The sequence below is a fragment of the Strigops habroptila genome, chromosome 14 (genome assembly GCF_004027225.2).
Source record: "Strigops habroptila isolate Jane chromosome 14, bStrHab1.2.pri, whole genome shotgun sequence".
Classification (NCBI taxonomy): domain Eukaryota; kingdom Metazoa; phylum Chordata; class Aves; order Psittaciformes; family Psittacidae; genus Strigops; species Strigops habroptila.
This window is the reverse complement of record NC_044290.2, coordinates 12,655,256-12,667,862: the sequence shown is the minus strand read 5'-3', so window position 1 is coordinate 12,667,862 and position 12,607 is coordinate 12,655,256. Positions and strand designations below refer to the sequence as shown.

The following is a 12,607-nucleotide window of genomic DNA, read 5'->3' as shown; positions in this document are numbered from 1 at the left end:
CCGCCCGGTGCGCGGGACGCGGCGCAGCCGCAGCGAACGTGCGTGAAGGCTCCCGGCCGCCCGCACCCGCCTGTGGCGGCACCGTCCCGAAACCACGGGCTTTGCTTCCCCCTCACCTGCGGGCCTGCAGCGCTGCCCAGCACCCGCAGACCACCCAGCCTGCCACACCGGCTCCCTCCCTCCTTGTGAGCTGCTCCCCAGCTTCTCTGCTTTGACCTCGGGTCAGAACCAGAACCTGTAGCCACACTTGGCTTATCCACCTGCAACAGCATTTTAGCCCCAGGCCAGACCAGCAGGATCTTCATCACAGTAACACAGGCGAAGGCTCCTCCCTCCACATCCGCCAAACATCAGCTCGCCCCTGTCCACTGTTACAGCAAATGCAAAAAGCTCTTTATTAAAAACAAAAAAGAGCAAAACCCAATATGAAAAATCACAAACACAAACCAACCAGTCCACACAAAGCTTCATCCTCCAGTTGCCTCTTAAAACACATACCGCAAGTTCATTTCTCCCACCACAGACTCACTAGAGAAACAAAGAGGAAGCTCTCACACTGCTGTCTTGACAGAGGTCTCCACTTCCTCCAATTCAGATCCTCCCACCCCTCCCCTTTCTCCACACCACACGAGGACATGTTGCCAGGAAAAGGAAGCACCTTCTCCCCATTGCGCTCTGAGAAGCAACGCCCCAGTGGGTCGGAAGCATCGCGTCTCTGCAGGGCAAGGCACAGAGAACAGCTCTCAGTTCCAGGATCCCAAGAAGCCAGCAGGACAGTTTTGCTATTTGCCATAATGGAATGAAATCCCTAATGCATTTTGGCTGTGAGGACTCCAGCCAAGGACTGCAGCTCACAGCAAGGAAGCACAGATGCTGGCCCTGACCCCCAACCCCTTCCATGCCAGTCAGTGTGTAGAGGCTTAGACCATGGCCAAAGCCCGGCTGCCCAACAAGGATACGGACAGCCACTGCACAGCAGCCCCCCTCTGCACAGCTGGTGCAGAGTGGGTATAATGAATACCCACTGCCCCCCACTACAGCCAGAGCCATGAGGGGCAGAGTAAAAGGGCCAAAGTGAGCCCTGCCAGCCACTGCACATGTGGGTAAGATCTGGTGTTTCCAGCAGCTTTGGGACCCCATGAGCAAGGTAAATGGCTCCCACTTACAGGGAACTGTAAACACTGCTTGCTGCCTGTCATTTACCAGGTTTCACTGTGAACAGCCCTGGCATCCAAACAAATGCTTCAGAAGCACTGCTGCCCAGGGAACACAGCCCCTGGTAACCACAGGGTGTGCCAATAGACTGGTGCTGTACAAAAGGACACAGAAACTACTTCAAATGCTGCAGCAGTGCAGGGGAAGGGCTTCACATCAACAACTCAGACCCATGAGCCTCCATCCCAGCCCTGGACAGTTGTTTCCTCCTCTCCTTTATGTGGTCAGGAGCAAGATTTCTAAAGAGCAAGAGAAATTTTCTGTTTGCAGGCCTTTTTGCCACCCCGCTCTGCCAAAACTGTCCCACTTAGAAAGAAGCGGTTGTACCTGAGTTGCTCACTGTCTTCCTGGCAGCAGGTATGTGGGTTCTTTAAGCAATGCTCTCATTTCCTAGAACTGTGGGTTCCCAAGGGGGAGCCCTGCACATACGCCATGATGGCATTCTGCAAGAAACTTGCTCTTTGGGCCTCTTCTTCCCTCATCCTGGAGATGTCAGCCTCTTTCATTCTCAGCTTCTCCAGCAGCACAGAGATTTCACTTTCTTTGTCCAGCATTGCCTCACGGTGACTGCTTGAGAGGGCTGTGAAAGAGCAGCAGTATTAGTAAAGAAAATTAAGGTGTCCCTAGAATTAACAGGAACGCCACGTTACAGGCACAGCCAAAGGCAATGGAAACAGGATGATCAACAGGCAAATGAGAGAAGCTGCATGAGACACTGTGAGAGGGTTTGCCCAGACAAGCTGTTACACTTCACTGTGCAGGAAATCCAAACATTTTGCTTGACGTGCAGCTTTGGGTAGTTATCTTAGTCTTGGTCTCTATAAAATGAGGACAAGAATTCCTGCAAATACATCAGGATGGAGGGTAAAATTCATGGCTCTGCACACAGGCAGGAAGCACCGTTGTCACTACCTGTAAGTGTAGCTAAGTTCCAGGCCCACTGTAGAGTAACTCAGCATTACCACTTGAGAAGCATGAAAGGATCCATCACCTTTCAGCTGTCTCTCCAGGGCTGCAATCTTCTCTCTCAGCCCGTCCTGTGCTGTGCGTTCAGCCTGCAGGTGTCCAATCTGCTCCTGCAATTCCACTTTCACTTTATTCACCTCTGTCACTTTCTCTTCTTCCTTACTGTTCAGGTCCTGACACAGAAAGACAAATCCATTAATAACCAAACAACTTCGGCAACGTGCTGTGTCCCTGTGGTGACGACATCTCCACTCCAGTCCAAATCACCTGCTGAAGCTCCTCTAGCCGCCTTCTGAGCCCATCAGCGTGCAGGCTCAACTGACTGGCTTTAGCTTGAGCCTCAGCAACCATCTGTTTTTGCTTAAGGCAGCAGTTCTGAGCTTCATCCCGTGACTCAGTCATCAGCCGCAGCTTCTCTTCCAGGTGTTCTAGTCGTTGCTGCTGTAGGACACAAAGCAAAATGAAAATACATCAGTCCCATTCCGTTCCCGCGAAGGGTTTCTCCCCTTTTTGTTCCCAACATAGTGAACCCTTGGTTGAGAGAACTGGCACTGAAGAACAAGCACAGGACTAAGCCATAATAGACACAGCACTTCTCCCCTGCGTTCAGGGGTGAATCCAAGCTGCTTCCTGTTGCCCTGGAAAACATTCTGATTGCGATGCTGCAACACCCAGCTCACCCGAGAGAGAGAGGCATGTCTGCTATGACAATATCCACATCAATTCTGTTACTACTGAAAAGCACAGCGCAGGTGGGGACAGTGGTTCTATTCTGCAGACAATCCAAAGCAGATTTGTCATGACTCCTTCCTCAGAAATCACATTATTCGCAGGCCAGTGAAACCCAGAGCAAGGAGTTACTCAGCAGTTCCCCAAGACAAAAACACAGGCTAGGCAGCCAAATGCACTCTCTCCCACAGATAGGTCTTGTCCTTACCTCCTCCAACCGTGCCTGATTCCGGACTTTTATTAACTCCTCCTCTGCCTGGCCTCGCTCAGTGAGTGCAGCTGCTTTGGTTTGGCTCAGCTCCTAGCACAGAAACATGAGAGACAGAGAAGCTGCATCACTGCAACTCACCAGAAAGCATGAGCAGCTTCCCATTGCAGGCTACAGCATGACACAGCAGTCTCTCTCACCCAGGGGCAGGGCAAACCAACCCAGACTACATATACAATTTCTCATCCCAAGATTGCCATCTAAATTCAACAAGAATTTCATTTATATGAGGTTATGTAATGGGTGAAGCTTTCTGAAAAGAGGGGAATAGGAGAGGACAGCACTGGATCTAGCGCGGGGAACAGGTAAGGAGAAATATGCTACACTACTTGGAACCAGATGGGAAACCTGAGAAGTCAAATCCTGGTAAGAAACTAACCACGTTCAATGGAATCTTTATTTTTGTTCTATCAGAATCTACAGGTTTCCCTTTGGAACCTTCTCCTTCCTTAGTCTAAAGCAGTAAAAATACCAAAGTAAAATTTTAGCTGGTAAACTGCCACTTTCTGTTCCTCCCTAAAGCACATGACAATTTTTACATAGGTTAGCAACAGAAGACTCCACAGAGCTCCCCGGCAGCCTTCTCCTGCCACCACTACCTGAGCATTCCATTGCGCCTGGAACATCCGTTCTCACCTCCTCCAGAGCTATCCTGATGGCCTCCAGCTTCTGGATCCTGTCCTGCATGGAACGTTCACTGGCCCCCATGTGCTGTGTCAAATGATCCACCTGGAAAGCAGTAGAAACGATTTAAGCAAGTGCCAGAAAACCACTCCTATCTCCAGGCATAGCAGCATGGCTATTCGACACGAGAAAGAGCATCCTCTCATTGACCCACCTACCACCAAAGAAAAACTTATCTCCATCAGAGCTCCACTAGGACACTGCAATATAGACAGAATCTGCCCTCTAGAAACTGTGAATATTAGACAGAGATCCCTTCCAGGCCAAGACGAAAGATAGAGTCCGAGCTCTCATCTTCAAGAGGTACAAAATGCCAAAGATTAATTTTCTACTTGTAATGTGGCTAAAATCTTCCTGTCCTGTGTCTTTTCTTACAAGACTTCAAAATCTTCAATCTACTGGTGTAATTTTATTTTTGAGACATTTCACACCTCAGTAACACTCCAAAGAGAACCGGTCACAGCCTCTTGTCCTGTCCACTCAGACAGAATCCCCCTGAAACATAACGGAGAAGGAGCTAGCAAGCTGACCCCCCTTCAAAGCTGACCCCCCCCTCTTTATTTCAGTGAGCATGATGAGACTGCTTATTCATAACTACCTCTGTGCAAGACTGACACAAGAACCAGCCTCCAAGGCTCTAGCAGAATCACATATCACTCTGGCCCATACTCTTGCAAGCTACAAAATCTTACTCGCTGGTAGAACGTGCTGTGATCTCTTCTGCCAGGCTTTGCTTGTAGAAATGGCCTGTTATTCCCAAGGAAGTCTGAGGCCACTAATTTTTAAACTTGTTTAAGAGCAGCTGACAGCAAACAATGACCTCCAGCAGTGCCTGTATGTCAGGACGAAAGAGAGACTAACCTCAGGATGTTGCAGAAACCCTATTCTTACCTCTTTTACCCGAAGGGATTCCATGTCTTCAAGGCTTTGTTTAAATCTTCTCTTCTCCATCTCCAGGCGTTCTGCAGATTAAAAGCAGGCATATCACAATTCTGGCATTATTTATACTCTATATTTATACTCTATCACCAACTCTTCCACCCTTTCTCCTTGGTTGCCTTGAACCATTAACTCATGGACAGTAATCCCAATCCATAGGTGTCTACGAGCTCCCTCTGCTCCTTCACTTACCCTCAGCCTGTACAGCCCGCAGCTTCAGCTCTGCTGTTGTGTTGGTCAAGTCTTGTTTCACCTGGAATAGCTGATCCTGCTGAACTTTGGACTTCTTTTCCAGCTCATCCACCTACAAGGAAATTACCACCACAAATGATTTTCTTTTCCTATTAGCAGAGAAATTTGGCTGTATAGAACAACCAGCAGAGACACAAACAAGGATCCAAGTAGAAGCATATATACACAGCGGAAGTGAACAATGTCCAAGTCCTGCTCCTCAGCCTTGTACTTGCTCTCCTACCTGGTTTCTTAGAAGCAGATTTTTCTCTCTGGCCGCAGACAAGTCACACAAAAGCTTCGCTTCCCGATCAGCACCTTCCTGCAAACAGAATCCTAATTATGAACCTGTTCTCGCTGTAGTTCTTGCACTAACCTACACCTGCTAAATCCAACCCACCCCCTGAACACTACAGCTCTCTCCACACGCAACACTCACCTCTCTAACTTACTTGACAATTTTTATCATGGCAGCTGTGGTTAACCCACTAGTGTGAAAACATCATGCTCACCTATCCCATCCAGGCTACCCCAAATCTACACAAATCAGGTGTGACTTGGAACCCTGCTCTCAAACTTAACTAGGAAACTAGGACTTATCCAGCTCACCTGCTTTTGCTGCTGGAGTTCCTTAAAGTGGCACTCAGCCATGCAGGTTTGTTCCTGCTTCATGGCATTCAGTAGCTCTCCCAAGTTGTGCACCTTCTGCTCAGACAGAGCCAGGGCAGCTTCAGTCATCTGCAGTCTACACAGAGAAACACTTTCCAGAGTCCTTTCTAAGGAAGATACTTCCAAGTGAGCTCTCTACACCACATGGTACAAGACGTTAACACATCTTTGGCAGCGGATGAAATCTATCTAGCTAAATCTGTACAAGGAACACATTCCCACTGACACATGGCAAAATGAAACTATCTTTATGTAAGAGGAACTGAACGAGCCAGGCTTATCAGTTTGAAGTCTAACCCCTGTCATATGGATACAGCTCTACACAATCTGACATTGCTTTCAGGCAGCTCCACCTCACTGTTCCTAAGCATACAATCTTGCTGGTCAGGTTCCTCCATATCTGCAGTTTTTCTCAGAGGACACTGCCAACTGCCAGGGAAGCAGGTACAGGCTCTTGCCACGCTGTAAACTGTGCAAGCAACATGCCCCCATCCCAACCCCACAATCCTTTTCTTCTTTTCACCCTCTGTAATTCACTTGCTTTTACACAAATGCACTGTAATTTTACTTAAAAGCAGGCTAAATATCTAGCATGGCAAACACAAAGGCCTGGGTAATTTCTGGATACTCCTGCAGAACTAAGCGACACTGTAAGCCAGCCACTCTGCAAGATTATCCCCCTTCTCAGCAGCTCTGCCCAGCACTGCCCAGACAGCACAGAACAGTGGAAAGGCAAAGGTTCTCCTCCTCCATACTTGGCTTTCAGCGAATTCATAATAGAGTGCTGCTCATCCAATGCTTCCTGCAGCTGGCTGACTCGTGCTGCAGACATCCTGCAGGGGCATGGGGGAAGGGAAAGAAAGAGAAAAGAAAAAAGGTGGGTGATTTCTGCCAGGAAATGGAGAGGGCCCAAATTCTGGTATCAAAGAGCAGAAAGCATTCAGAAATTCAACTCACCTGTCACTCCTGGCTATTTCTTCTCTCTGCTTGTCTATAGTGTCCATCAAATCCAAGAACTGTGAACAACGCAAACATCAGTGAGGAAATAGAACTGCATCAGCTTGAAGCATTTCCATTTTTCATCTTCCTCATCCTACTGACAGCTGAAGACAGGTCAAGTCACTCTACTGAAAGCAAGCAAACTGGAGGTTTAATGGGTTCATTAACACATCGGGCTGAGGTCACCAAATGTAAGGACTCTACACCATTAGGTGTCAGAAGGAAGAGACTCATATTTCTAGGGTTTTGCAACTTGGAAAATATCAAACCAGTTGCAAAAGAACCACCAAAAGCATAAATATGAGTGAAAAGAACACCAAAATTCCTCCAGAATCCAGAGTGAATATGTTCAGAAGGGCATGTGTCCACACGCATGCTGCCCTGGATTTGATTCCTGGGTACTCTAGCTCAGAAGAAGGACCCAATTTGCTAAACCATGCTGTGTGCTTGCCAATAAAGATGCACATGCAACTTCAGGTGCACAATAATCCTGTCACTGAGTGTTTCATAAGGACACCAAGGGAAAGCATAGGATTCCAGCTGCCCCATTGGAACTGCCAACATGTAAGACTGCTGACCTGCTTGGTCTTCTCATCCTTCAGGCTCAAGACCTCCTTGCTGAGAACGTACGCTCGGTTCTGGGTCTCACTCAGGATAGTCTGACGGTCTTGGTTGTGATTCATGGCTTGTTCTGATGCAGAGAGAACAGATCATGCACATGTTTCCAAAGCAACAGCATAGCAAGCACTGCTGGTAGAGACAGCACTCAGGTGACCCCCCTGGCTATCAGAAGCACCAGGACAGTAGCACTTCTCATGCTGGCCCACAGGTTGGGGTGGCATCAAAGAGAGCAGCATATATGGGGTAATCATATGTGCCCAGCCACAGGAAGCCATTAAACTCCAATGATTTCAAAGGACGTGCTGCGCTGGCCACATCAAAACTTGGCTACTCAGAGGCGATGAGAGCCTCAAGTTCTCCCGCGTTCGCACACAACAATAATCATCAATTCAATCCTAATTCTTTTTTTTTCCTCTTGTTGGTAAAAGTGACACCTCCGACTTGGCCAGCCCTCCCCAGAGGACACGAGGAAGCGATGTAGGGCACTGTGTAAGTGCTGCTGAGAAAGGGAGGAGAGGCAGGATAGCTCTCTTCTGGAGCAGCAACTGCCCTATATCCCTCAAGTGCTGAAATGGGAAAGGACTTACTGTTTTTTTTCCTGTGCAACAAGTAATACTTACCCACAGCTTTCAGGATATCACTGGGAACGTTGTTCCCAGCCAATTCCAACCTCTTCAGGGTCTTATTGCTGTGCAGGCAGTTCAGCAAAGCTCGGCCACCCAGAAGCCCAATATTATTCCAACGCAAATCTATACAGAAAGTAAATTTTCACCCCAGTAGTCACAAATCTGCTGAAAAACACAGGCCTCAAGAGAAACCGCGCTCCTTACACATCTACAAGCACAGCCAATAATCTCAGATGGTCCAGCACAAACACAGGCGAATACTGTCTCCTTTCTCAAGATGAATGAGAGGGAGGGAAGATGACAGCCAAAGCAGGCAAGGCAAGGATGAATCTTCAGTGCAGTGAAGTGCAAGAAGCCATTACAATTCAAAAGGGATACAAATCTGCCTCTCATGTTTTCATCTCATGAGCCTTCCTTTCACAACCAGAATCTGTGGATGAGGAAGAACTGGCACTAATAGTCACAGGTTCCTGAAGGAAATTCTGGCAAAATTCCTTACTAAGGGCAAAGCAAGTTTGAAGTAAGTCTCAGAGTCTGGCATGAGCCATGCCAACAGCATCCACAAATGGGAAGGAACCCATTCTCTCCTTCAATAAGGATTGTTCTGCTCCAAGCACACAATTCTCCATCTCCAGATTTGGTTCCAGAGATTCCAATTACAGCTCCCACTCTCCAAAGGCCATGGCACCCTGACCTCTACTCCCTGCACAAAGCCTGCAAAGTACTCCAGACTGATGCAGATTGGGAATGATGCTAACCAACTGGCAGAGATCAGGGCAGGCTGCAACAAACCTGAAGATACATGTGTGTGTGTTTGCATATACATAGGCAAGCACAGAACCATCGCTCTTACCGAGCTCCTGAAGGCTGGTGTTTTGTTTCAGCGCCATGGCCAGTTCTCCGGCCCCTTGATGGTTGATCTGGTTATTGCGCAGATCCAGCCGCTGGAGAAAGCTGTTTGCTCCCAGTCCCTGGCAGAAAGACGAGAAGCCCTCCTCCCACACGCCAAGGCTGTTCCATTCCAAAATCAGGCTAGGGAAAATCAGACAGGATTGGAGTTCATGAAGTAAAAGGACAGTTGCAAGAGCTTGAATTATACCAGAATCATGGTACCCATTCAAACACCCAGCTCTGCTCGTAGACTCAAGTTTCAGAGAGCAGGATGCTGCTAGGATCCTGCATCCTCCAAAAGGGCTCCTCCAGTTCTCACTCCTTTACCTGTCCCATCCCTCATAAGAAACTGCACTTGACATTCCTCCTACCCGAACAAAATGCACTCTCATCCCTTTTCTAATGCCGTGTGCCATCTAGCAGGACTAACAGAAAGAGAGGTAGATACAGTTTTTTACCTCCTGATGGATTTGTTCTGCCTAAGAAGTTTTCCCAAAGCCTCAGCTCCCATGGCTCGCAGGTTATTTCCCTGAAACAGAAGCCCCAGGTGATCAGCAGGCTATGACCCAGCTACCCCATAAACACCCCCAGGCGCACCCGCTGTAATGGGGATGTCAGTCTGTCAAAGATGGTCTGCGAAACATTTGTCTCACACGTCGGTCAGCCTTCCAGAAGAAGACAGACCCCAGGAGGAGCGGGGGATACACACACTGCTGGGATCACACAGGACCAGTGGGGCAGGAAACGCTGATTCGAGATAAGCATAACGTTTTAACATACTTCCTACAAAAGGGCTCCACTGGCAGTAGCACAGGGGAGAAGAAAGGTACAATGCAGTTTAGGACTGTAGATTTAAGGGAATAGCTGTGCCAGAGGACTACAGACAGAAAGTCAGTCTCACAGGAGAGTGATCATCACATCTGAAAGTGGATGCTTAGTTCCAAGTCCAGGCCAGCTGAAAGACACGTGCAAGTTGGATAAACTCTACAGAAGCACAAGTCAAACAACTAGTAACTCACTGATTAATACAGCAGCCCAAAGAAAAGCCTACATATGCCTCATCTGACCAAGCAGCAACCCACAAAAGAGACACAGCAGTAACTTCCTGTCAAAACTGAATAAAAATCGACAAAGATGAGCTGCGAAGTAACTTGGGAAAGTTGTGGCATTGTGTTAAGGAGACAAGGACTGAGTCACCTGAGAACAAGGACTTTATGGAAGTACATATCTTGTAGAACAATATTGCTCCAGGACTGTCTATTTCTAACTCTGATTAAGCTTATACTCCTGTTTCCTTCCTCACCTTTTAATCTTAATTTTATTTGAACAGACTCACCTTCAAATCCAACAGTTTGACTGTGGTGTTGGAGCAAAGACCATGCAACAGAAGCGTTACACCTGAGTAGAAAAAGACATTTATCTCAGAGGTGTAACCCTCTGCCTGAGTTGAAGGGGAAGCATCCTTCCTAACAGCCGGTTCAGGAGCCGCAGCTCTGATACAACATAAGACTGGTGAATGGCCACTGCTGCGAGAAAGTGCGAGTCTGAACTTTCAGCGCAGGTTTTTTATGGATTCTCAAAAAAAGAGGTGACTGAGTGAAGAGCTGCCGGTCACGCTACGCACTCCCCAGTGCAGCTCTGAATGCAGCCCATGTCCAGATCGGCCGCGCAGACAAGACTCTCGCTGGCTCACCTCACCCCTGCTCACACAGCAGGGACCCAGCAGAGACTCATCCCACCTCCTGCAGGATCCCATCCAATGCTCACCAGTTTTAACGACCTAGCGATCAGATGCAGCAATGCCAGCTGAACCCTCCCAGCCGAGCCCGCCCGCTCGGAGCGCGAACCGCTCCTTCCCCCGCGCCCCGCTGTCAGCTCCAGACCCGCGGCGGTACCGCCGCCGCCGCAGCACGGACTCCGCGGGGCGGGGCGCAGGGACGGGCACCCCCACGGCGCCGCTCCGCCTCGCCCTGCGTGAGGGGACGCGCGGCCCTACCGCCAACAGCCGCTGGCTGCGCGGCCGGACCGGGGCCGGCTCCGGCCCAGGGAACCCCCCCCGGCGGACCCCGCGCCCACCTTCCTCGCTGAGGCCGCAGTCGCCGAGCGCTACCTCGGCGAAGGGCGCGGCGCCGGACAGCAGCCGGCCCAACGCGCCGCACGTCTCCAGCGACAGGCTCTGTGCCGCCAGGTCCAGGCGGCCGCGGCCCGGCGCCGCGCCGCGCTCCCGCAGCCGCCGCAGCACGGGCTCCTGCGGCGCCGCGCACAGCCGCGCGTAGGCCCGGCGGAACTCCTCCATGGCCGCGGCGCAGCCCCGCCCGCAGGCGACGCGCGCTTCCGGGGGTGGGGCCGCCAGCGCCATGGAGCGGGAGGCGCGCGCTGGCGGGTTCCGGAAGGTGCGGCGCGCGCGGGCTGGCGGTGCCCGGGGAGGGGGAAGTACCGGAGGGGGTCGGTGCCGGGCGGCCACCCCCCCTCTTCCCCCCCCCCAGCTCACCCGCTCTTCTCTCCGCGCAGGAGACCGTGGACCGGCTGCTCCGCCTCCATTTCCGGGACGGGAGGACGCGAGGTACCGGGGCGGTGGCGGGCAGTACCGGGGCGGCGGTGGACGGACCCCCGCCCTCTGTAAACGCTTTGTCGTTGCAGTTAACGGCGACGCGCAGCTGCTGATGGCGGAGATGCTGAAGGTTTTCGTCCGAGGTGAGCTGCCGGTACCGGGCCCACGGTCAACCTGAACCGTGATGGAGGCCCGTGACCGGCTCGAGTCGCGGCCCCCCGCCCCCGAGCTCCGGCGGAGCTGTCTCAGTCCGACATCCCCCGAGCCCTCGGCCCCCTCTTTCCTCCCTTCTTCCCTTCCTCCGGCAGAAGCGGCGGCGCGAGCAGCGCGGCAGGCACACGCCGAGGACCTGGAGAAGGTGGATGTGGAGCACGTGGAGAAGGTGCTGCCGCAGCTGGTACGTACCGGCAGAAGGACGCGGGCTGCAGCTCAGCGCTCTTCCATGGGCGGTGTTCTGGGGACCCAGCAGCGCTGCAGACGGGTTTGCTGCTCTCTCCTTACAGCTTCTGGATTTCTAGAGGTCACTGAAGCATCTGCGTCCTGCCAGCAGAAGATCCTGGTCTGACAGTGCACATCTGGCTCACCCCTGGAGTCCAGCTCTAGGAAGAACAGCCTCAACTTTTTCTTTCCCTGCCATTTCGCTTCTGTTTCCTCTGTCCTCTACCAACAAAGCCCTAGGCGACTGTGCTGTCAGATGCTGGGTTTGAAACGAGGCTGCCGCACACTTGGTTCGGTCGGCTGAGGCACTGGTTTCCATCTTGCTCCTTTAGCAGGAGCCTGGTCTGCAGAGCACAGGAAGATGCTGTTGCTTTCTCAGCTAACGTAAGAAACAGGTGCTGCTTCAAAGAGATGCATGGAAAGACTTAATGGCTGGAAATGTCAACTAAACTTCAGGCTCTCATCGCCTCAGCGGGCAGCTGTGGCAGAAACTTTAGGTCCAGCTCCAAGCCTGTCTAATGAATAGGTCGTTAACAGGAGCTCAGGCACAGGCTTTTGCCAAAAGCAGGTAACTGATCTTTATTTTATAAATAAACAGTGTCTGTCCCTCACTACCTTCCAGTATTTCTGCAGGGCTGTAACATCAAAGAATGCTTGGAGCCTTTTAACCATTTGATATTCTCCTCAGAAGCTGCTTCCCCTCTGCTATAAATTTGTTCTCACAAAGAAACATCAATAAATTAAAACCGAGTCTCCCTCCCTCGTGTAGGCTTCTTTGCT

The 12,607-nt window shown here is 50.8% G+C and overlaps 2 protein-coding genes across 8 annotated transcripts; one reads left to right on the top strand and one right to left on the bottom strand.

Annotated features, from left to right (window-relative positions):
- Positions 1-739: 739 nt before the first annotated feature.
- LRRC45 (leucine rich repeat containing 45) lies at positions 740-11,898 on the bottom strand. 6 transcript variants are annotated; one of them, XR_003994324.2, is made up of 18 exons: positions 10,915-11,156; positions 10,175-10,236; positions 9,297-9,367; positions 8,801-8,979; positions 7,942-8,070; positions 7,279-7,391; positions 6,659-6,717; positions 6,457-6,534; positions 5,642-5,777; positions 5,277-5,354; positions 4,994-5,105; positions 4,754-4,824; positions 3,815-3,907; positions 3,119-3,211; positions 2,449-2,622; positions 2,207-2,354; positions 1,543-1,795; positions 740-1,454 (listed from the first exon to the last, which is right to left on the bottom strand). XR_003994324.2 is itself a non-coding variant. In XM_030506050.1 (18 exons), exons 4-18 carry the CDS (start codon positions 9,347-9,349, stop codon positions 1,599-1,601), a joined length of 1,713 nt encoding a protein of 570 aa, XP_030361910.1. In that variant the 5' UTR covers positions 9,350-9,367; positions 10,175-10,236; positions 11,330-11,563; positions 11,795-11,898; the 3' UTR covers positions 740-1,598. The 6 variants fall into 6 exon arrangements, 4 of the variants coding, with proteins under 4 accessions (XP_030361910.1, XP_030361909.1, XP_030361911.1 ...); XM_030506050.1 differs by lacking the exon at positions 10,915-11,156 and adding exons at positions 11,330-11,563; positions 11,795-11,898 and having other exon boundaries at positions 740-1,795; XR_003994325.2 differs by lacking the exon at positions 740-1,454 and adding an exon at positions 1,963-2,033 and having other exon boundaries at positions 1,715-1,795; positions 2,128-2,354.
- Positions 10,813-12,583, top strand: CENPX (centromere protein X). 2 transcript variants are annotated; one of them, XM_030506070.1, is made up of 5 exons: positions 10,813-11,231; positions 11,350-11,401; positions 11,479-11,532; positions 11,698-11,786; positions 11,893-12,583. In XM_030506070.1, exons 1-5 carry the CDS (start codon positions 11,133-11,135, stop codon positions 11,905-11,907), a joined length of 309 nt encoding a protein of 102 aa, XP_030361930.1. In that variant the 5' UTR covers positions 10,813-11,132; the 3' UTR covers positions 11,908-12,583. The 2 variants fall into 2 exon arrangements, with proteins under 2 accessions (XP_030361930.1, XP_030361928.1); XM_030506068.1 differs by having other exon boundaries at positions 11,104-11,231; positions 11,695-11,786.
- Positions 12,584-12,607: the final 24 nt, after the last annotated feature.

What these genes read in the sequence shown, in the direction of transcription:
- LRRC45 (XM_030506049.2), bottom strand. Translation starts at nt 11,134, where the DNA reads ATGGAGGAGTTCCGCCGGGCCTACGCGCGGCTGTGCGCGGCGCCGCAG. An exon ending in CACCAGCCTTCAGGAGCTCG is followed by an intron (nt 8,071 to 8,800) that starts GTAAGAGCGATG and finishes CTTTCTGTATAG; the next exon opens with ATTTGCGTTGGAATAATATT. An exon ending in ATGAATTCGCTGAAAGCCAA is followed by an intron (nt 5,778 to 6,456) that starts GTATGGAGGAGG and finishes TTCTCTGTGTAG; the next exon opens with ACTGCAGATGACTGAAGCTG.
- CENPX (XM_030506068.1), top strand. Translation starts at nt 11,133, where the DNA reads ATGGCCGCGGCGCAGCCCCGCCCGCAGGCGACGCGCGCTTCCGGGGGT. An exon ending in CCGGGACGGGAGGACGCGAG is followed by an intron (nt 11,402 to 11,478) that starts GTACCGGGGCGG and finishes TTGTCGTTGCAG; the next exon opens with TTAACGGCGACGCGCAGCTG. An exon ending in GCTGAAGGTTTTCGTCCGAG is followed by an intron (nt 11,533 to 11,694) that starts GTGAGCTGCCGG and finishes CCCTTCCTCCGG; the next exon opens with CAGAAGCGGCGGCGCGAGCA.